At 43.5% G+C, this 22563-nt stretch overlaps 1 protein-coding gene across 1 annotated transcript in view; it reads left to right on the top strand.

Moving 5' to 3' along the window:
* The window catches only part of NECAB2 (N-terminal EF-hand calcium binding protein 2), a 146471-nt gene that overhangs the window by 1712 nt on the left and 122196 nt on the right, over positions 1–22563 (top strand). The window contains exon 2 of the mRNA XM_082232370.1: positions 12212–12236. Within this exon, the coding sequence (XP_082088496.1) occupies positions 12212–12236 (25 nt within the window). The remainder of the gene's footprint in view (positions 1–12211; positions 12237–22563) is intronic.

Below are 22563 nucleotides of genomic sequence, written 5' to 3'. Positions count from 1 at the left end.
CTCAGTAAGTCTTACAACAGCCCTGCAGGGTAGGGTGGCCTCAGATTTTCCCTCATTGCAGGGCTAGAAAATTTTACTGAATTCAGAAGTGCCATGTTGGATGAGCAGACATCGCAGGGAGAAGAGGGGTTTGGAAGAATGAGATTGGTTTGGCTGTGATTGTTGTTCCCCTGACCTGGAGAAGAGAAGCATACACCTCCCTCTTTTCAATGCTTGCCATGACTTCTGTGGCAAATGGACGCAGACGTCTGAGTATAGGGTTTATCTTATTACGGCAAAGCAGTGGTATGCAACAGAGAGGATTGTAGCCTAGTGGCAGAGCATCTGCCTTGCATACAGAAGTTCCCGGGTTCAAACCCTGGCATCTCCAGGTAGGTCTGGGAAAAACTGCTGCCTGAAACCGTGGATTGCCACTTCCAGTCAGTGCAGACAACACTGAGCTAGATAGACTGATGTCTGATTCGGTATAAGGCAGCTTCCTGTGAGCCTTTGCCTAAGTGGGGATCTCCGCAGCGTGCCCACAATTGAGAAGGGCATATGATGGGTATACAAGATTTGTTGAAACTTATCTAAATATGCAGCTTATGTGTGTCACCTCAGTGAAGGGGTTTGAAGACTCATATTACCAAATGGGCAGTCCCATTTGGAAAAAGACAAGAACTGATGTTTTCTATTATTTAATCTTAACGATATGCAAGGTAGATGGGTGCTGATGCTGGCAGTTATAAATGCTGGTTGGTGCTGTTTTCTCTTCCCATCAGCTAAAAAGTTCAATCATCTTTCTGAGAATTCTGAAACAAAATTAGCTCTCTCCTGCCAGAATTCCCCTTCCCCAAAGGGGGATTGAACCTCAAACTCCTGACATGAGAAAATAACATGAAATTCTGCGGATGAACATGAATGCCTAACTTCCCTGATGCTCTACCATAACTACCATTCTGTATCAAATTGCTTACAAATTAATAGTATTTGTCACACACACCCCTCTCACATACACACAGCACAAACACTCTCCAGGACACTACACTGATGAAAAGAAGAATCAGGGATTTGCTGTAAAAAATGTTAGCAGCCTGGATTTTTTTCCTCTTCCGCGCTACTGTAGTTCTATTTTTATCTAAGTGCTGTTTTAAGCTAGTGAATCCTTGCAACTTTTAAAATCAAGGCTACCTGAAAGATGCCAAATGAAAATCTGCAGAGAGTTTTCTCGGCTTTTGCTAATGCTTAATGTAACATGATGTACCCATAATCTAAGTTCTGAATAGGGATGGAGGGGAAAATGTGATTCAGATCACATTTACCGTAACAACAAACCTACCCAATTTGCACTTTTTGAAACAATATGTGAACTCAGCCGTACTTCAAAATTTGTGCTTATCTGGATTTTGCAATGCAGTTCTCCAACCAGCTAATGAGTACAAAAATGCAGATACTAGGGTAAATTGAGCATAAAAGGCATATATCGGTAAGAATGGCACACAAAAATGAATAATGAGGAAAGTTGCTTTGCAAAAATGTGTAGATGTTGTGTATATGGAGAAATTTATACTAAGATACTGGTGAATTTGTATAAAGGTTATTTAAAAACCACATAAAGTGTTATGGAAAATGTGGAGAATGGAACTTAATATTAGAAAATGAGAAACTGAAGGAAAACTGAAATGATTCACCCACCCCTAGTTCTTAGTTAGGCTCAGAACTAGGCAAAGACAGATTGAGGGGTTAGAACTGGTCATTCCCAAGCTGTATGCCAGAGTGTGTACTAGTGAGATTGGAGAGAACCATCAGTGCACTATGAGAAAACAAATAAATTGAGTAACCAAAGGCGAGGCTCACCAGATCGCCTCCCAATCAACCTTCCGTGAAGGCAAGTAATTTTTGTGGCTTTCTGCATTGGGAAGATTGAATGATCCAATCATGGGACCCAATGCAGAGATGCACCGGAACAAATTAACAAGGAGAGTTCCCACAGTGTCTCTAAGCTATTGCTCTGCATGTGCCTCCTTGCAATTTCTCTCTCCTTCCCACCATCCCTGATATATAAAGGGTAAAGGGTTCTTCCAATATTATTATTATTATTTAAAAAATAGTACATCTTGGGCATTGGGAAATTTGACTTAGATGGAGGAGAAAGCAGTGGTTTGCATAAAAACCACAGGGAAAAATAATTATATAACAGCTCTTTCCTTTTTAAAGAGCTTTACAAAATCATATTATGAAAATGAGATATTAATAGTGCCAGCTGGAATTGATAGTTAATGTACCGAGTGTAAATTTAACTCTCCTAAAATTTGTTAATATACTTGACACTTTAATAGCAATATCCTCCCCCCATTTTTTTAAAGGGGGGAATATTATTGGTGAGTGAATCATGCTGGCTCATTTAACACTGTTGTCCATCAAGCAACCCCTCTCACAACAACTGATTCATCTGTACTACATTAAGGCAGGCCTAATTAGTGAATACATTTATATCTTCTTCCATGCTACTTGGAATGAAAAACTGGTAGCGCAAAATAACTTAATAACGGCTCCAAATCAAAGCCTCTTGATGAGGCAGGCTAATCCAAAATTGGTCACAAGAAAACTTCTTTAAAACAACCACCACCATGTATTAATTTCTCTTCCAGGATTATAAAACACAACAACAAATGGAGCCAAGTTTCCACACACAACCCTGCTGATTTTCAACCTTTCTCTCAAGTACTCCTGTGGTATCTGTTTGGTCTGGAATACCCCTTGGGAATGCTGTTAATGTGACAGAGAAAACAAACAAGAACTGATTCATTTTGAGATTGAGGACCAATCTAGCTGTGACGTCCCTTGCATGGCTGCATCATGCAATTAAAGTGAACATTTTTTTAAAATGATGTAAACAAGAGCTTGGGGGAAGCCTGATCGGCCTCCATCTTCTGGGTGTGGGGAGAAGGACTTTAATTCTATCTCTCCCTGACACTCTCCCAACAAAAAGCATCTCTCTTAATTTGAATTTCAAGGAAAGCTCTAGCCCTGCCTTTGCCATCTAGTGCCCTCTTGATGCATTAGACTACATCTCCCATCAGCCCCAGCCAACATGGCCTTGCTGGCCAAGGCTGATTAGTCCAAAACATCGGGGGGAGGCACCAGGTTGGTGACTGTCAGGAGCAGACCAGTGATAAAACACCTGGTGTCAGTGAAATTAACTCTTTATTCAAAGAAACCAAAACAGCGCAGGCCTGGTGATCACAGCAACTCTTCCCAGTGGGTCTTGTCCCAATGAAGGTCCCCGTCTTCTCACCACTCTCTAAGGTTCCTCTCCTGGGTCCTTCCCCAGCAACCTGAAGCTCCTTCACCCTATCTCTCTTTGCTCCACCCTCTTCATCACTCTCCATGCTCTGGGAGACCAGGGAGGAATGCAGCTTTTCACAGCAGGAAGGGGAGACTCCCTGGTTTCTTCAGCAGCCTCTAATTTTGGACTGCCCTCTTCCTGCTCACTAAGCTCTGTTACTTCTTCAGGTTGTGACACCTCCTCCTCCCAGTCTGCTGCCTTCAGATGTCTTCTCCCTTTGACCACTCATGGTCATCCCATCACCAGTCCCCTGACTCTGAAACTTCCTCCCTTGGGGGTTCTCCAGCTGCTGCCTCCCACCTCTCCTCTGCATCCAGCCAGTCCATAACATCAATGGCTGTTCTAGCTTTGAAATGCAAATGGATTTGCAGATTTTGAAACAATGGATTCAGTGTTAGTCATACTCAAAGTAAATCCATTGAAGTAAGTGGATATGGTTAACATAGTTTTTTTAAAAAAACAAAATTTAGTGGGTCTACTCTCACTAAACAATACTGTACAATACAATACAATACAACAAATGACCCAAAACACAATCATCCTTTGACATTCACACTTCTCTGAATTTTTCAAAGCAGTTTACCTGCCAAAGTGCTGGCAAAAAAGGCATATATTAGGGTAAGTGTGCACAACAATGCACATATTAGTGAAAATAACACCCCAAAATGCATTGTATTTGGGGAAATTGTCTTACAAGAATTTGTATCTTAGGCAAAACTGCATGCAAACATGTATATTAGGAGATAATAGCAGTAAAATGCTGATAAAATTTTGTGATGACTTAAAAAAACCACAACCCTGCAAATTGATGTGGAGATATCCTATCTCTATTCCAGATGCAGACTAAACTGGAAATAAATTGTAGAAACCTTCAAAAAGAGAACTGTTGTCAGTGGTGCAGTTAGGTAATTTTTGGCTCTGGACTTAATGTACTTATGAGGTACCCCTTTTTAGATGGTAATGGATATCATTTTGCTTACTTCCAAATGTGTCAAGTTAGTCATTCTATGTTTGGGGTTCTTTCCTGCCCATTTTGCTGACATCTGCCCCAAGGTCTTTCCTGATTACACCACTGGCCGCCATATAAAACAGGGTGGAGAATACAGTGTTTGCTGTGTGTTGTTTGCTATACTTTTAACTGAGCATCTTTTAACTGAGCCTCATGCAGAGTCTTGGTTCCTCTAGTCTTGATATGTAACTTTGATACTATGGATTTCCTGTTCCTTGTGTTTTGGCTTCTTGATTACTGAACGATAACCAGTTTCAATTATGAGCTTGTAGTCCGCAATCTGAAAACAGAGCTCATGGGTGTGATCTGACTTCTCTCATGTTGATCAGCCTCCAAAATGAGTTGTGATGCTAAAGTTGATAGCTGCCTTGGCTTGCCCTTCGTGCTTCCTTCGAGCCCTCATTAATAAAGCATTTGTTGTGTAATGTTCTATCGATTTGCCGTTCTGGCCTAATTTCCCCCTTCTGGCTTGCTGCTTCCGCCTTAACTCCTGTAGAAGTTAATTATGATTTTCCTTCAAATTACCTCCTAATTTGTCTGGGATTTCTATTATTTCCCACTCTTGACAAGCTATTCCATTATTGCCAAGATTCCACTTGCTTTGCCCAGCATTTAAGATTAGCTTATTCACATTTTGATTCTAGGTCTTACAGGTTGGGGGGGGCGTTCATGAAAAACAAAACAGTATGCTCTGCTTTTGGGAGACATAATATGGCTCAGAGGTGTTGGCAATGGACTGAACTGCAAGCACAACATGGGGTTATTAACCAACTCTCTCCATATCTATTTAAAATGGCTCAGTTTCAGAGACTGTCAAGCAGATAATTTCATTGAAGGATGCAGTTCCAATAACTGTCCCATACAGTGTAATTAAAAGGTCAGTTTCAGGTCGGTGTCATTGACATCCAGCCATATCACTGCTAATTTGACTTCATTGATGTCATCTTTTGCAAAAGAAGCTATATTTTCCATAGGTGGTTATTATACTGCTTTGATCCTGGAATGATTAAAAAAATTTAGAAAGGACCAAAGGAAGCACATAACACGGAAGATCTGTGCATATAATCTCTCACATTTATGTTAAATGTTAATAGAAGCACCCACCTACTTTAAACGGCCTTGGTCCAGTATACCTGAAGGAGCGTCTCCACCCCCATCGTTCTGCCCAGACACTGAGGTCCAGCACTGAGGGCCTTCTGGCAGTTCCCTCGCTGCGAGAAGCCAAGTTACAGGGAACCAGACAGAGGGCCTTCTCGGTAGTGGCACCTGCCCTGTGGAACGCCCTCCCACCAGATGTCAAAGAGAAAAACAACTACCAGACTTTTAGAAGACATCTGAAGGCAGCCCTGTTTAGGGAAGCTGTTAATGTTTAATAGACTATTGTATTTTAATATTCTGTTGGAAGCCCCCCAAAGTGGCTGGGGAAACCCAGCCAGATGGGTGGGGTATTAATAATAATAATAATAATAATAATAATAATAATATAAATATATTATTATTATTATTATTATTATTATTATTATTATTATTATTATTATCATCATCATCATCATCGTTGTTGTTGTTGTTATTTATTATGCCCCATAGCACTGAGGGGGTGGGGGAATTTAACCCTTTCCTCTATGGTGCTTTCCCCCACTGAAATCACACACACACACACACCCAAAACTGCTATTTGCCCCATTGGAGGGGAAATATATGAGTGTCTATATGTGTGTGTCTGATGGGGAAGGACAGCAGCTTCATGATAGCACATGTGCTTTGCACACAGGTGGTCCCAGGCTCAATACCTTGCATCTCCAGGAAGGGCTGGGAACGTCCCCTGCCTGAAATCCAGAAGAGTTGCTGCCAGCCCGTGCAGACAGTACTGAGCTAGATGGACCAGTGGTCTGACTCAGCATACGACAGCTTCCTAACCATTTTCTTTTTTCTTTTTTACATAAATTTATTTGGTTTTTCAGATAAAAAATTTACAGTCACATGTCCAACATACAACATAAAAACAAGATTCCAATGAATCTTTTGGACTTCCCTTCTCCCCTTTGTGGGTCCTATTGTTAATCATTTCCTCCTGCTTCTTTTATAATAATCCAAATCTTTTATCTCTCCATTGTATCCAAAAATCACCATGAAACTACAAGTGATATTCCAGTCCTACTAACGATAGTAACTGTTTACAATGGTCTTTAAGATAAGTTATACATTTTCCCCATTCCTTATTAAAATTTTGGTCTTTCTGATTTCTGGTTCTTCCGGTCATTTTAGCCATTTTGGAATAATCCATCAACTTGATCTCTTTTAAATTGCACAACTCTGGGCAAGTTCTGTTGTGTTTTTTAATGTGTGCAGCACTTATTATTATTAATAATAATAACAATAATAATTGTCAAATGTTTAATAATAATAATAAAATAAATAAGAGAGAGAGAATTTATAGGTTGCGTTATTATCAAGGTTTGTACCTTCTCACTGTTTTCGTAGCCCACAGAAGCCATGGCCTTTCAGATGTTGTTGGATAGACTCCAACTCCCATCAGTCTTAGCCACCTTAGTCAGTGGCCAGAGATGATGGGAGATCTGGAGGGCCACACTCCATCCCTGTCCTGGCTCTGGCCCTGCTGGTGAAATCCAGTGAGTTTACCCACATGGAACTGAGCACCACATCATTCACTCATTGCTTTTGCTTTCTGACCTTGGTGAAGTTACTTTGCTTGACTCTGCTGAGCAGAGCTGAGGAAGCTCCATGTTTCCCTCTGCAGAAGGGGGAGGGAAATGACTTCAGCCTGAGGGCCGCATTCTGTTGCGGAAAGCATGACATTGATAGGCTGGCCAGAGGCAAGAAATGAGTGAGGCAACAGGTACTGTACATTCTAGCTACAGAGGTTTCTACACATCCACTCGCTCACTCCATTCAAGCACATTCTAGCCAGGCAAAAGTACTTGAGATAGGCATATCCTGGGGAGAGTCTGAGGGCCACACATGACCTGCAGGTCTGTGGCTCCCTAACCCTCCATTGCAGGAATGGTGACTGAAGGAGAGTTGTTGAGCCCTTGCTGATGAAATGCTGCTTATTTGTCTGGTCTCCAGAAGTAGCCCCCCTAGCATGCCACATTCCCTCTCTGAACAGCAAAATTAGTCCAATCAACACCGACGTGCTTTTTGCTTGGGAGGTGTTGACACCTGACAACACTGGTAGAAACTTAGATTTAGCTAACTGGTCTAAATCTGGTCTAAATCAAGATTTCCTCTTCTCCCAGGACTTTCAGAAAAGCTGCATATTTGCTCAGCTTTGCAGTTGAATTTGCTGCTGTTCTCTCCCACACGTATACATTTTTGATGCTGTTGGCCAAAAGTTCCATTTTATTATAAAGGGGTACATTTGAAATTCTCCTCATCCAAGTGCCCTCCCTGGATTTTGGAGTCCCAATTTGCTTTATCCCTTTGCAGACAGTTTGACTGAATGTGTGCGTGCGTGCGTTCGTGCATGTGTGTGTGTGCAGATGCTCTGATGCACATCTACAACATGCCTGCATGGATTAGATGTGCACAGGCCACTCTACACACTGCATGACCTGGTTTCTCCTATAGCCCCTGAGGGTTGCAGCAATGTCTTTGGGTGCCAGTTGCTGGAAACCACTGGAGGGGAGAGTGTTCTTGTGCTCAGGTCCTGCTTATGGGTTTTCCATTAGGGCATCTGGTTGGCCAGTGTGAGAACAAGATGCTAGACTAGGTCTAGCCTGATACAGCAGCAATGCTCTTTAGGCTGCGGTGAACATGGCATGTCAAGGAAAAGAACTCCCCCACTGCTGTGGTGTGAGGACATTCTCCATGGTTTCTACAAAAGCCCCACAGGATCACTGGCTAAAACAGTTCACTGCTGAGGACTTGCAGTAAAGGCAGGAATACAAAATGAGAAAGAAACAGTTTATTAAGTATGAAATCTGACCCACGATGGGGAGGAAGGAAGTCTATTAGAATATAAAAACAATTGGATATAGATAATAAGATAACATAGGTCCAAGCGCAGAAATTTGAGGACTTATGGCTATATGTTTATCAGTTATTGTGTATGTTCTTTTTAGTTTGTTTAGATTTTCTTTTTAGTTTGTTTGTATTTGTAGTTTTTTAAGTGTGGTGTGCATGTGTTGTAGTAATAATCCAATAAAAAGCATGGTAAAAAAACAACAGTTCACTGCTGCAAACATTGCAAATAATATAGACTGGAGCAAGAACTAAAGGAAATTTGCAATTATGGGTTGCAAATGTTTAGCCCTACTCAGGGTAGACTCATGAAAATTATGAACATCGCTAACTTAGGTCCATTAACTTCTGTGGGTCTACAAACTTAGCTGGATGTGATCCCATGTCAATATTTGGGTGATGGTGGTTTAATTTTCCTTTATTGGTTTTTCATGCAAACACTACACAGTCAAAACCCTCCCCCACATATGGGTGCAGGAGAGCAGCATTCAATGGATGTCAGTGTTCATCTGAAATTCCTCCAGTTCTGGATTCTTTTCCTTCCTTGATGTTACTCCAAACTGCTTCCCTGTATGACCACTTGTGCAATCCATTAGTTCCTACATTGAGTCACTGTAATTACAGTGACTGTCTAGCATTTAGGGTCAAAATGCAAGGATGGCCAGCTAATTCAAGGATATGTTTACATTCTCTCATAACCTTTTTGGTAGTATGGTGTTAAAGTACCATTCAACTCTTAGACTGCAGTTTCAAAACTGTATGCATTTTAGCTTGTTAATGGCATGGTGAAGTACTGTATAATTTTATTTGTATTGCGTTTATTAGTGTTGGGTTCCTGCTGGGAGCATGAGAGGGATAAAAATAAAGATGTAAACAGTGGAGGACTAGGACCCTGTATGACAGCCTTCACCAACCTGCTGATCTCCAGCTGTTTTGCAATACAACTCCCATCAGCCCCAGCCACCAACTGATGGGAGTTGCAGTCCCAAACAGTGGGAGGGCACAGGGATGGAGAAGGCTGCTGTAACCACGAGCACAGTATTTCCTTCAATGAAACTCTCTAGTTTTCCCTCCTCTGTTGCACATTCCATTCAATCCATCTTTCATGCAGGAAACTAGCCTTTCGGATGTGAAATTTAATTATATCTCAACACAAAACTTTATAATTCAGCTATGATTTGTAAAGCTTAGCCATGGGCTGCCCTTTCAGCAATGGACTTTCAATGGTGGATCTGCTGAAATGTGGCGTTTTATCAGTGTTCTCTCTTTTCTTTTGAAACTGACTTCACCCGGATTTGAGCATCAGTTGGAGTCTATTTCTTTGTTGAGAGACTGAAATCAAATCAAATTGACTTATCCGTGCCTGTGATAGTATTGCTCAAGCAATATTTTTTTGAATCAAATGTTTTCCAGTTCAATCCATTCCTACAACCATTTTTATTACTGAACCATTGTTACCTTTGAATGCTTTGAGTTATGACCTAGAAAATAGAGAATGTTGTTCTCTGGCTGAATAAAACCTTTTCTTTTCTTCTTCTTTTACAACACCCTTTTGTTCACTTCCTGGAAATAACAGCAGCTTTGTTTTGTATATGTTTAATCAAGTTTCTTCTTTGGAAGAGAATGAGTTCAGGAGAGAGAGAATTCCACTGCTGTGCCATAGAAGCATGTGACTTGCCATATGCAATTTTTGTAACCACCCAAGTCCCTCATGGTGTCTTGATGGCTTTATATTGGACTGCACAAAATTTTCACAGGGACAGTGGGACATAAGAGTCATTAAAACTAATTACGGCAGAGCTGCGGAAACTTTTTCACCATGGGGCTGCATTCCTTTTACCTCTGTATGGCACACCAATTTCTACACACAAACTCCTCTTCACCCAGGGAAGCAAGAGTTCAGGAACATATTGCAGTCAGGCAAAGTGACTCAGTGTGTGAAGCTCAGTATTGAATACACTGACAGACAGCAGCTCCCCCAGATTTCAGGCAGGGAGTCTTTCCTGGCCCTAACAAGAGATGCCAGGGATTGAACCTGGCACCTTCTGCACACAAAACGGATGCTCTGCCAGTGAGCCAAGGCTCAGTGAGTCAGGTGAGTGAGCAGTGGCAAGAGTGGTGAGGAGGAAATGCCAAGCACATTCAAGGAGGGAGTCCACTAAGAGCATATTGCTCAAGCCCCCAAAAACCTGGAGTCAGCACTGCATCGCCATGATGACTGCTCCTTCCCCTGTGTCTGGCCATTCCCTGAAATGTACCAAGTGGCACCAACTCATGTTGAGTTCTTTCCTGCTGAATGTCTGCCTGCCGTATAGATGCCAAGGACACAGAACCTTTGTTGTGGGGAGGTGGTTGGGAAACACAGTCACTGTACAGATATGCTGTTGGGTTTTCTTTTCTTAAAAAAAAAAAAGGTAACCCAAGCTTTAATTGTCAAATTGCACCAACCACTTTTCAAATCTCTCCTCCAGGTTTTGCTGCACTCGCCTCCCTTCTTTCTCCTCCCTGATTTGCAGCAAGATGTCTTCTGTTGTTATGTATTCCCCCTCTTCTCTCTGCTGCTTTTGCTTTGATCTAAATTTATCTCCTTCCCACGCAGAGTGAGCCGGCGTCTCTTTCTTTACTACTGTACATTAATTATACAAGCAGTGCAAGATCATGGAAATCTGCTTGCTGACAACCTCTTTTTATGCCAGAATATCAAATATCATTCCACTGTATTTCGTTGGCGATACTGCCCTTGCTTCCTGCCTTAAGGTTCTCTCTCCCCTGGGCTCAGACCTGTATTCTTATGTAAGGCTGCTTCTCCCTTGCTTCCACTCTTGCTCTGTGAATGTGTTTTCCAACAAATTTGGGGATGCAATGTATGTGACAGAACCCCTCCGGTGCAATTAGCTTATATTTGCTACAACCTTTGAGTTCTCCCTGATCGCTCATTGCCCCTCATTTGCTTCTGCAATGCTCTGGAATGTCTGCAGTGCACCTGCTAAAAGAGCCACAAAGGCACATTGAAGGACAAATATGCCACTTAGAGCCTCAAGCTGGGATGTTTTCACGCAAATAAATTTACTTACATGTAGGTGCAGCAGCACACCTTACGGGGAGGAGGCTGGGAACACCATACCCAGTGCCTGCCTTTTACTGTGTGAACCAGGGGAAATATACCTAGGTCCAGTTGCTGGCAAGTAGCATCTGGCAGGGGGCAGAGAGAGAGGGGGGGACAGAGAATTTTTATTGGGAAATTGCTGCAAGCTCCATACTATCTGGCTTGCCCTGTCAGCGGCGTAGCGTGAGTTGTCAGCACCCGGGGCAACGCAAGTAATTTGCGCCCCCTAACCCGGGGCAAGGCAAGTAATTTGCACCCCCCCTAACCCGCGAGTTGCCGCTGGCGCTGCCGCCCAAACCACGCCGCTTGCCCGGAGGAGGGGGGGGCAGAGAGGCAAGGAAAATGCAATGACCCAGCAGCTGCAGCAGCACCGGCGGAGGCGGGGCTGTGAGGAGGGGCTGCCTGGCGCGTCCTCCGCGGTGAGCACTGAGAGCCGCTGCCTGCCGGGCGCCTTCAGCCCGGACGCGCGCACAGCTCGTCGGTTCCGCGAGACATGCGGCTCCGCTACAGCCTGCGCCCGAGGCTCTTCGGCGACTCCGGAGGCAGCGAGTGCGCCCCCCAGATGTTGCGCCCGGTGCGGCCGGCACCCCTGGCACCCCCCACGCTACGCCACTGTGCCCTGTTACATTCCCCTGCTCCCTGCAAAAGTTTAAAGTAACCACAGAACAAGACCTGATCCTCTGTCTCTGTGTGATTCTGCCTCTAAGCGAAAGATATATATTTGTGTTTGATTTGTAACAGCCAAGCTATTACAAAATATTAAAACTGTGCCTTTCTTTGATTCTAGATCTTCAGACGAGCTGACAAAAATGGTAAGTCGTCTTACTGATGAGTGTGGGTGTGTGCTTGTATTCATTTGCTTGTAAAATTAAATGATATATGTCCTTTACAGGGGATTCCAGGGATTGAACCTGGAGCCTTCTGTGTGAAAAACATGTGTTCTCTCACTGTGCTAAGGACCTTCCCCTGTGGCAGGCTTGGTGGAAAAGTTTTGCCAATGCAATTCACATCTATGTGGTATTTATACATTTGCACATCTATGTTCCACACAGCTGTGCAAATGTATAAATCTTCTTCCCATATGAGTCCACTGGATTTCACAGGAGTTACCTGCTCTGTGTTACCTCCTGGGGAAAGGATGCAAATGAAGTTCCCATTACACAACTATGCTGCTGCAGGTCAGCAGGTGCTCCTTATACACCCTGGTGGGAGAAAGACTGAAATGTCCTTTGCAGCTACAGCTAAAACCCAAACTTTGCATCAGTGATAGTCAGCTACTATCACAGCCACAATTCTTTTCTTTGAAAAACTTGGGCCTAATTATTCTGGGTCCTTGTTAAACATACAAAGGCAGTGCTATGACAGATGGAACTCAGAATGATTGACCTTGAGGAAGACAAAATTCCATCAAAACATTTCGTTATATCCAACAAAATCACGTAACAACTTCCAGTTGTGCAACAGAACTTCCCCTCTAGAACCCCAAAAATCTGCCTTGGAAGTTCCCCCAACTCTCTGAAGCAGGTTTTGGAGTGCAAGGGGCGGGGAGTGGGATGGAAAGTTCCTTTGCACAAGCAGAAGTCGTTCTACTCATGGATTGACTTCATTGGGTATCACCCGAGCTCTCTGTCATCCTGGACTCTTTTAGGAGTTACTACCATTCAGTACATAATCAGTGGTGACCAGAGGTGTGGAAGACCAGGCCAAATGCAGCCCTCCAAGCCTTATCTATCTAGTCCTTGGTACCCTCCCAAGCCACGCCCCTTTCTCCAGGCCATACCCCTCCCTGGTCCGCCTTCATACTGTGGCTGGATTGGGTCCTTGAACTCCGACCATGTCTCTTGATTGGATGGAGGGTAGAGGGAGTGCATGAGCATATGCAGAAACTAGCCTATTGGAGAAAGGTAAACATTTACATTAATGGCCCCACCCACTTTTTGCCTCTGTCGCCACCAGCTGTTGGCATTTAGCCTCTGGAAAGCCACCCAGGAAGGAAGGGGGCTGAGAAAAGTCTCCAGGTACAGACAGTACTGAGCTAGATGGACCAGTAGTCTAACTCTGTACATGGCAGCTTCCAAGGGGAACCAGGCTTGAAGGTAGCAGTTGAAGTTCCTTGAAAAGAATGGAAGGAACATACAGGATAGGTGATTCTGCAGTACTTGCAAATCCATCTCCAGATTTTGAAACACTGTCCAACCCCCCCACACGGGCACCTGGAGGGATAAATTGCAATTAATATATCCTCTCCTATCCATTAAAACCCATCCCACAAAATTGGCAGTGGAAGAGAGGCAGAGATTAGAGGTGATGGGTGAAGGAGGATGCCCTCATGTACCACGCTGCTGAATCAGCCCTTGAGTTGCTATGTAGCAGCCCAGCTTGCTACTGATGGTTCAAAGGAGAGTTTTCAGAGAGTTACAGATGATAAAAGGAGTCATTACATCAGCTTTCCACAACTTGGTGAACTTAAGAAGTTTTGGACTACAACTCCCATCAGTCCCAGCCAGCCAGCTGGGACTGATGGGAGTTTTAGTCCAAAATATCTGGAGCTTGCTAGGCTGGTGAAGGCTGCCTTATATAAATGCAAGTAAGAAGGAAACTTTCCCTCACTCCCTCACATTTAAAAATAAATCGCAGCTGTGTGTTTTATGGTTATATAATTGGAGAGTTGTATATTTTCTTCCACAAAATGTCTTCAGCTGCATGTAGATGTTCTTTTTATGGGGGCAGAAGGTTCTGTCTTTTGTCTGTGCTAAATTGGAAGCCGAACTCTGAAAAGCTCTGCCCACTTGAAAACTTGCATTTCCCCCACGAAGACTACAACAGTACCTATTCATTAGGAGTCTGACATACACGGGCTTGCTGTGTAGGTTACTGGTGCACAACCAATCTGTTTTGAAGACAGCATCCCCCATCTAGGCCAAGACTGGAGAATCTCCAGCCTGTGGGTCAACTGTTGGGCTGCTATGGATCTCACTTTGGCCCATCAGGCTGTTCCTGCCAAACCACATCCACTTGCCCCAGACCTGACGTGATATATGGCATCAAGTGTGAGCAGTAGTATAGTAGCAAATTCAGAAGTACAGGGTCCCTTCATGATAGTCACAGCCATACCTGCTCACAGCCCTGCCCCCTTCGAAGCTTATACAATAATCTTATAATTATACAATATTAATCTGGGATGCATTGCAACAATCAATGAAGATCACCATGTGTTGCCTTTCAGCTCAATCTACTGTTTTCTGTGCATGTACCTGGGCAAATGATTTGGAGTATTTCAAGATCTTCTGTTGATTTGAAGAAGTTGTGTTTTCTTGAAGTTCTACTGTACATAATAGAACCCACACACCATTCTCTTGACACTGAAGCACCTTGTGTTTTCAGTGTTACTAAATGCTTAGCTTTGGAGCATACAGACCAACTCTTCCTTGGTGTTCTTCTTGCGTGATTTCCCCAGGGTGATCCTAGGAGCCAGTCCTTGGTGACTGACATAGTTCCTTTCACTCTGACTGCATCTAATCAGCACAAAGGATGAGCAGACTTCTCAGTGGCTAAAAAGCTCTCATTCATGCTGATTGGGCAGCTCTAGATGCTGGAGACAGAGACCTTGATGCAGAAATAGTAATGGGTCTTTGACCCCCTCCACCCATGACCACTACACCTCTGGCTTCAGGACAGGTACTGATGTAGTGAACTTCCAGTCCTTCATTTTCTAGGGCAAGGTGCACTCTCACTGCCCATCAGCTGAGCCTGATCAACTGATGGGCAGTGCCAGCATGCCTTGTCCCAGGAGCAGGAAAGGATTTCAGTGCAAACCCCTTTCGGAACACCCCCTCCATTTTAGCAGGCTTTCAGTGCAAATTTCTTTATGATCCTGGAACAAGCCTCTGTGAAGGCACCCTGGGAGCACAGCTTCAAAGAGGCTCATCATCTGATGTGAAATCGGTTGATTGTCAGGTGGGTGACCACTCACTGCAGTCTAAGCTCAGACTGTAATTCTCAAACTGCCATCTAAGCGGGTGGGTATTCTTGTAGCTAGCAGACACCCTGTATTCATTTTCATTAAAGTGGCTTCACAAATCCTTGACCTGGAATCTTTGAAAGAAATTGCAAATGATTTGGCAGTTGATCAACTGGAGTGGACAGGTTCTTTGTGTTACAACCATTGGTGTCTGCCACTTATACATGCTGTACAAACTACTAGTATATCACAGTCCTCAATGATGGAGACAGTTTGTGTAAGGTGATGATGGAACAGTTGCTGTGTTCTGAGTTGCTGTGTTAAGAAGAATGTTGTGCAAGCAGGCACCACACAGTTTTCCTCACTGAGGAGTACCTGAGAGTTATTGCTTTCTAAAGGAACCCTTAGCTTTATTGGACTCCTATTCTGCAACATACTTATCCTGACTTTTGGTGGGCGCAATCGTTGCTCTAATGTTGCTGACATGCAGTGATGCTTTCTTTTCCATGCAGTTGTAACTAGTGACCTGTAAAATATAATTCAAGCTGACAAATTATGGCTGCATGTTAACAAGTAAGAAGGCAAAGTGTTAAAACCCAGCCAGCCTCTTAAAAGCCTTTGCTTGTTGTGCTCGTCAGACTTGTGGGGGTGAAATAAAGTTAAAACTGGAGTGAGGGAAAAGCAACTTCTATGCAGTGAGCCATTACTTAATAGACTCTGTATGCAGCTGCTAGGCACTTTGAATTAAAATGGGTTTGCAAAGTCAAGCTTGCATATATGGATTTAGTGCATCCATCCCTGAATGTCTCTTTCATGGATTACTTAAGAGTCATAGTAGAGAGGATATATTGGATTTGTTGAGTTGACCATTAAGGATGATCCACTGAGTGAGTTGGTAGCAGAGTAGTCATGGAACTGAATTCTGTTGTCCTACTGATGCCATTTCATTTTGGGCAAATTGCTTAAGCCCAGTGTGCATTTCTGTCTATTAAACATCAGTGATGGGTACACACAGCCAGACAGTTTGGATAATGAGCATTTCACACAACAAAGCAAAAAGCCTGTTAATATTTCCTCAGCTTTTAGCTGATTGCTAACCAGCCAGAACATCTGTTGTGAAAAGCTGAATTGTCATAATATTAGGGAGACAAGGTGTTGGCACTTTCAATCCTGTTGTGGAATCTGTAGATGTATGTCAGTGAGGTGCTAGGAAATTTTTGTTTCCAACTGAGCTGCGCACTAGAAAATATGAAGAGAGAGAGGATGGGGAGGGATGGAGATGGGAAGATGTGACTGAACGTTATCAAAACTCGCATTTCCTTGCTTAGAAAGTCAAACATTGCTTGCTTGCTTGTATCCTTACATCAAAAGAGAACCTAGTGGAACTTTTCTTCTTCTTCAGAGAGCCATTACTCTCAGCCTTTTCTCCCCATCCAACAATCCACTTCCTTATCCTTCTTTCTACTTGAGCATTGGTAAGCTAGAAGAGGAGAGGTAAATCTCTTCATCCACCTATCAGCACCTGACTATTAGGACTGTATGTCAGGGACTCTGGAAAATGACATTTCCCTAGTTCTACTAAATGTCTGGGGAAATCACAGTTCCCGGTACTCCTGGCATCTGGTTCACAGCTCTAGCAGTGAACCAGGCATTGGAAGGGGATAAATTTCTCTCCCTCCTTTCAGGTACTCTACAGTTGCCTCTGTGTTCTTGACATACGTATGATTACATACTAGAGCCACAAGGTCATGCTTAGTAGGACTGTGCCAGACAAATCCCAGATCCTGAACTGAATCGAGGTCAAACTGAGAGTTGCCTGTAGTGGGTCGTCCCTAATGGGCTCAGATCCGCCAATAATGATTGGGGATTGTCAGAAACGAGGCAGTTGGGTGACTGCATGTTGAATTGGGAGTTTAAACCCTGAATAAACACCCAGTTGTTGATGAGGAGAGGGAGGGAAGAAGACAGAAGCAGAGACTCTTGTTTGTCTCCCCACCACACCACTTACTGACCACATGTTTATTTGGGGTTTAAACACCTAATTCAACATCTGGTACAGGGAGAGAAAGAAGGAGTCACAGGCAAGAGTCTCTGTCTGCTTGTCCTCCTTGTCCTCATGCCAATCACATGTTTCATTGGGTTTAAAACCCTAATTAAATAGTTAGGATTGCACAAGTTTCAGTTTAGGGACTGGACTCTCTCATGTCGGTTCCAGGTTGTCCTGGGTCAGAACCTGTTGGATCCAAGGAGCTGAATTGGGCACCAAACTGGAGCATGCACAGCCAAAATATTTAGGACTCTGAAGGGTACAATCAGTGTGATTTTCGTTTTCATTTTATTTTTTCTTATGCTGCAGCAACTGCTCTCCCCGCTAGCTCCTCCATCAGCTGCTTTTGAGATACCCCTTGTTTTCCAAAGTGGCTTGCCATGTGATAATAGGGCTATTATCTGTAAAACACAAGCAGCAACATATCCAGAAATGCTCTCAGTGTGGGGCCCAATAAATTCTGCTGGGGCATATAAAACAGCTTGTAATCCGCATGCATAGCACACACTGACGGGGACACACCTCTTCATTTTCTTTTTGTGGTTGTGTGTACATTCTTTGTTTCTTAGGCTCATATTTAGGAGCCTACACAGAGTGGCAGAGAACCACAGAGTGGGAGAAGAGGGTGATATTCAAACTTCATACCTTTTTTATCAATATGAAGGTTTGTTTATGCATCCCACTGTTTGAGTGATAGACTACCTACCTGCTCAGTGACTAACAGGGTGCACATCTCTTTCTATTGCTGACACTGCTATGGGTAGGGATGGAATAATCTATCAATGTCAGTTTCTCATTTTTCCAATCTTAAGTTCAGTTCTCCACATTTCTGCATCTGTTGTTGAACTATTTATTTATGTATTTATAGCTCTCATTAAAATTTGTCTGCATTCTTCTGCAAATTTCTCCAAATACATACACTTTTTTGTATGCAGCTTTCATTACTATGCTATTTTTGCAAGCAATTTTTCCTAATATAAAGCATTTGGTATGTTATTTTCACAAATACATGCATTTTTATGTGCAATTTACTTTACTGCATGCATTTTTGTACTCATTACTTGACTGGATGATTGCATTGCAAAATTCTGAGTGGTGCAGATTGAGAAGAATGCCTGTGTTTCGGTTCACGTGTTGTTTTGAAAGTGCCAAATAAATAGGTTATTCTTTAAATGCAGACTGAACTGTATTTCTTCCCTGTCCAATCTTTAGCCAACTCCAAAGAGCTCAGGTTTTATGCGGTAGGGTTTTGTGTGTGTGTGTGTGTGTGTGTGTTTGGCAAAGGCTTTTATACTCTAAATGGAATTCTGTGTCCACTTTGACTCCTGCTGTGTTATGTTAAGGAGGGAGAATTAAATCCGTTCACCTGCTTTTCATCTCTGGACTTGCACAATCTGTCATTTGCTCTTTGCTTGGAAGACCGGCTCTGTCTGTGCCACCATCTCCAATGCATTCTTTCTTGTCTCTGGCCAGCTGTCACCCCCTCTTGTGATGGCATCTGCCATGAATAGCCTGAGTGACAGTCTTTCCCATTCTTTACCCTTTCCCCCAAAATGAAATAATCTCTGTATCTCAGCTGTAAGAAACTAACTGAACATGCATTTAATAGAATACTGCACTGAAGTACTCAGCTCAGCTAAATTTTGCAAGTTTCAGGAGTGGGGCAAAACACCCCAAAGATTGAACTAAGCTTTTTTTTTAAAGGGGGGGGGTAAGGGTTTTCCACAGGCGGTCTTACCTTTACATACATGTTAGTCAACATTTATTTATTATCTCCCCCTTTATTTAACAGCAATAGCAATGACAAAAACCTTGCTTTATCATTATGTATCATTCTGGCATTCTTGGGGATGAGAGATAGGTACCCCCATTGTGGCAAGGGATTGCTCTGAAAAATAATGGGCTAGTCCATACTTCTGCTTGTCGCATTCTTAGAAAGCATAGGTCCTAGTGGTTTTCTGCTTGACCTATGCTTTCTTGGCACAGGTCTAAGCAATCTTCTCTTTGCCCCCTCCTTTCCCAGGGAAAACCCACTCTTTAGTGCTAACTAGGAGCAAATGTCAATCCAGAGAAGTCCTGAATTGCCATTTGCTCCGATTGAGCACTAAAGAGCAGTTTTCCCAAGGGAAAGCAGCAGGCCAAGAGGAAGGTGAATGAGCCTTCACAGGAGGCCCACTGAAATTAATGGATCTAATGTAGCCATGTTCACTCATTTCAGTGGGTCTGCTATGAGTGGCATAGTTGAATGCCACACTTTGCTCTCTACCCACCTGTCTTGGCTGAGTCTAAATCCACAGAGCAAAACTGGAACCAAACTGTACTTCCCCACTAGTCAGCTGTTTTAGTGTCTCAAATACTGACAGGGCTTCAACCCCATTTACAGTAATCAGGACAGCCTAAATGCTAATCCAGCTGGTGTCATTGGATATGATTTGCAGCTCCACCCTAACCTATAATGCAATAGGGCTCATGGTGACGTCAGGTGGTTGAAGCCCTATCCGGGGATGGATGTAGGATGTAGCCCATTGGCTGGGTCGTGTTCCCTACTCCCATATTAAAACATCACATGTTATTCGAAGGCTACAGCCCAGTCCAACACATACCATCTTTGGAAAGCACCACTATGTTCAATGTTGGAAGACTGCAGTGCATTGAATGCTGCAATGCAAATCTCAACCCAAAATACAGAGAGAAAACATGAATACATTCAAAAATATACATTTTATTTGCGCAATCTTTTTGAAAATATTGATGATTAAGGTGGAAATGGGGCCGCATAGAATTATCAGCGAACACATGCATAAGTGACATGGAAAAGAAACTTTGCAGCAACAAAGGAATAAAACCCACAGAGCTAAATGAGCGTTAATTAATTTCCATTTCTGAATCACTTCCTCTAAAATATCTCAAAGTGGTTGAACAGTAAAACAATTTAAAAAAAAGCAATTACATACATAAGACAATTTCAGATTCAATACAGATACAGACTGGTATAAAAAGTTCAGCCTCAAGGCAGCTCCTGGGTTTAGTTAAGCCCCACAACATCTTAGGGGTGTTGATCTTGTTGCAAGCAAGTTAAGGATATTGTGACCATAGTGACCTACTGCTCTGGTGCCTTCCCTCATGATTCCAGTGTGCACTGTCAGAAGAACAAGACCTTAAAATATATTCCAAAACAGAGAGAGCACTTGATTATTTTTCCTTTGGAAGTGAAACATCTGGATCAGAGTTGGTCATGCAAGGCCAATCTGGCATCATTTGCCATGGGCTGCCAGCTGAATAGGTAATAGAATGATAGTGGTGTTTATAATTCATAAACTCATTTCCTGCAAGGGATTGGACAGATGCCCCCCAAATCAAATTCTGCTTCTGATATTAAGATATTAAAAATGCACATAGTTAAACTGGGAAAGAATGATTTATTTATCTTTAGTTCCATTCATAGTGCGATGGGGACTGTAAGAGAAGGTTTTTGAGATGGGCAAGCTCCAAGGATCTGAAAGGATGTACCCCGTCTCTCAAGAGAACACTTTAATGCATTGATGATCCTGTCTGTGAATCATGAGACCTGAAAGAGATAATAAAATGTGTGTCATAGCCTTTTCCCCCTCCTTGCAAACATAGCGTTATGAGTTTGGAGAATGGGGCAGCCTGGATTAAACCCTGGTTCCCCTTCCATACTTGGGATACTGTATCTGTGAGTGGAGACTGTATCAGAAGCAGCTTGCCAAACCAGTTCCTTTGTCAGCATAATAGCTTTGGCTGGCTCATTATGTACCAGTGTGCAGCAGCTAGGGATCACTAGGAATGGAAAATAAAACTGCCACTGTTATAATGCCATTATGCAAGCGAGCGGGTGGCACTGTGGTCTAAACCACTGAGCCTCTTGGGCTTGCTGATCAGAAGGTCGGTGGTTCGAATCCACATGACAGGGTGAACTCCCATTGCTCTGTCCCAGCTTCTGCCAACCTAGCAGTTCAAAAGCACACCAGTGCAAGTAGATAAATAGGTACCGCTGCAGCGGGAAGGTAAATGGCGTTTCTGTGCGCTTTGGCTTCCATCACGATCCTCCATGTGTCAGTGGCTGTTTAGTCATGCTGGTCAGATGACTTGGAAAGCTGTCTGTAGACGAATTCTAGCTCCCTTGGCCTGAAAAGTTAAATGAGCGCCACACCCCATAGTCACTTTTGACTGGACTTAACCATCCAGGGGTCCTTTATATTTTTCCTTTACCTGCCATTATACAAATCTATCATGTGACTACATTTGGAATACCGTCTCCAGTACTGTTCACCTCACCTGAAAAAGGATATTGTAGAGTTGGGAAAGGTTCAGAAAAAGGCAGCATTTTGGGATCAAGCAGGTGGTGATGGAGGAACTCCCCTGTGAAGAGAAGGTTGCTGTGTTTGGGACTTTTTAGAGAAAAGGCAGATGAGAAGGGACCTGATAGAAGTTTATAAAATTATGCATGACGTGGCGAAAGTGGATAGAGAAACTGGTTTTCTCCCCCTCATAACAGTGGAACTTATCGACATCCAAGGCTGTTTCCTGCTTGGCAGGGGGTTGGACTCGATGGCCCTTGTGGTCTCTTCCAACTCTATGATTCTATGATTCTAAGGCTGGAAGATTCAGGACATATAAAGTACTTCTTCATGGGGTGCATAGTTAAAGTGTAGAACTCCAAACTAGGAGGCCGTGATGGCCACCAACCAGGATGATGGCTATGCAGTGGCATTGCTAGCCACTTGGATGCCCGGGGCGGCGCATGTGCCCTGCAGCTGGGGGCGGAGCAAACCACTCATAGGGGTGGGGCAAGCTGCCCATGAGGGTGGGGCGAGCCAAAGCAGGGTGCGCTGCGTGGAGCCTCTCCACAGCCTCCCCCTCAGCTGTAGGGCGGCTGAGGTGGTGGGAAGACGCAAGCCCTGCGCTGCTTGAAAAAGCAACATGGAGCTTGCAGGCAGTCCGCCCGCCTCCTCCCCTTCAGGAGAGACGTGTGGCTCAGGCATGCTGCAGGCCCTGCAGTGTGATGCCCAGTGCCCCCTGCCCCACCTAGCTACGCCTCTGGATTAGGCAGATTCACGGACGAGAGGCCTGTCGAAGGCTACTAGCCACAAAGGCTGGGCTCTGCCTG

Source organism: Podarcis vaucheri (genome assembly GCF_965113315.1).
Source record: "Podarcis vaucheri genome assembly, chromosome: 7".
NCBI classification, from domain to species: Eukaryota; Metazoa; Chordata; class Lepidosauria; order Squamata; family Lacertidae; genus Podarcis; species Podarcis vaucheri.
The sequence above is the reverse complement of the archived record's forward strand: the minus strand, read 5'-3'. Positions and strand labels throughout refer to the sequence as shown.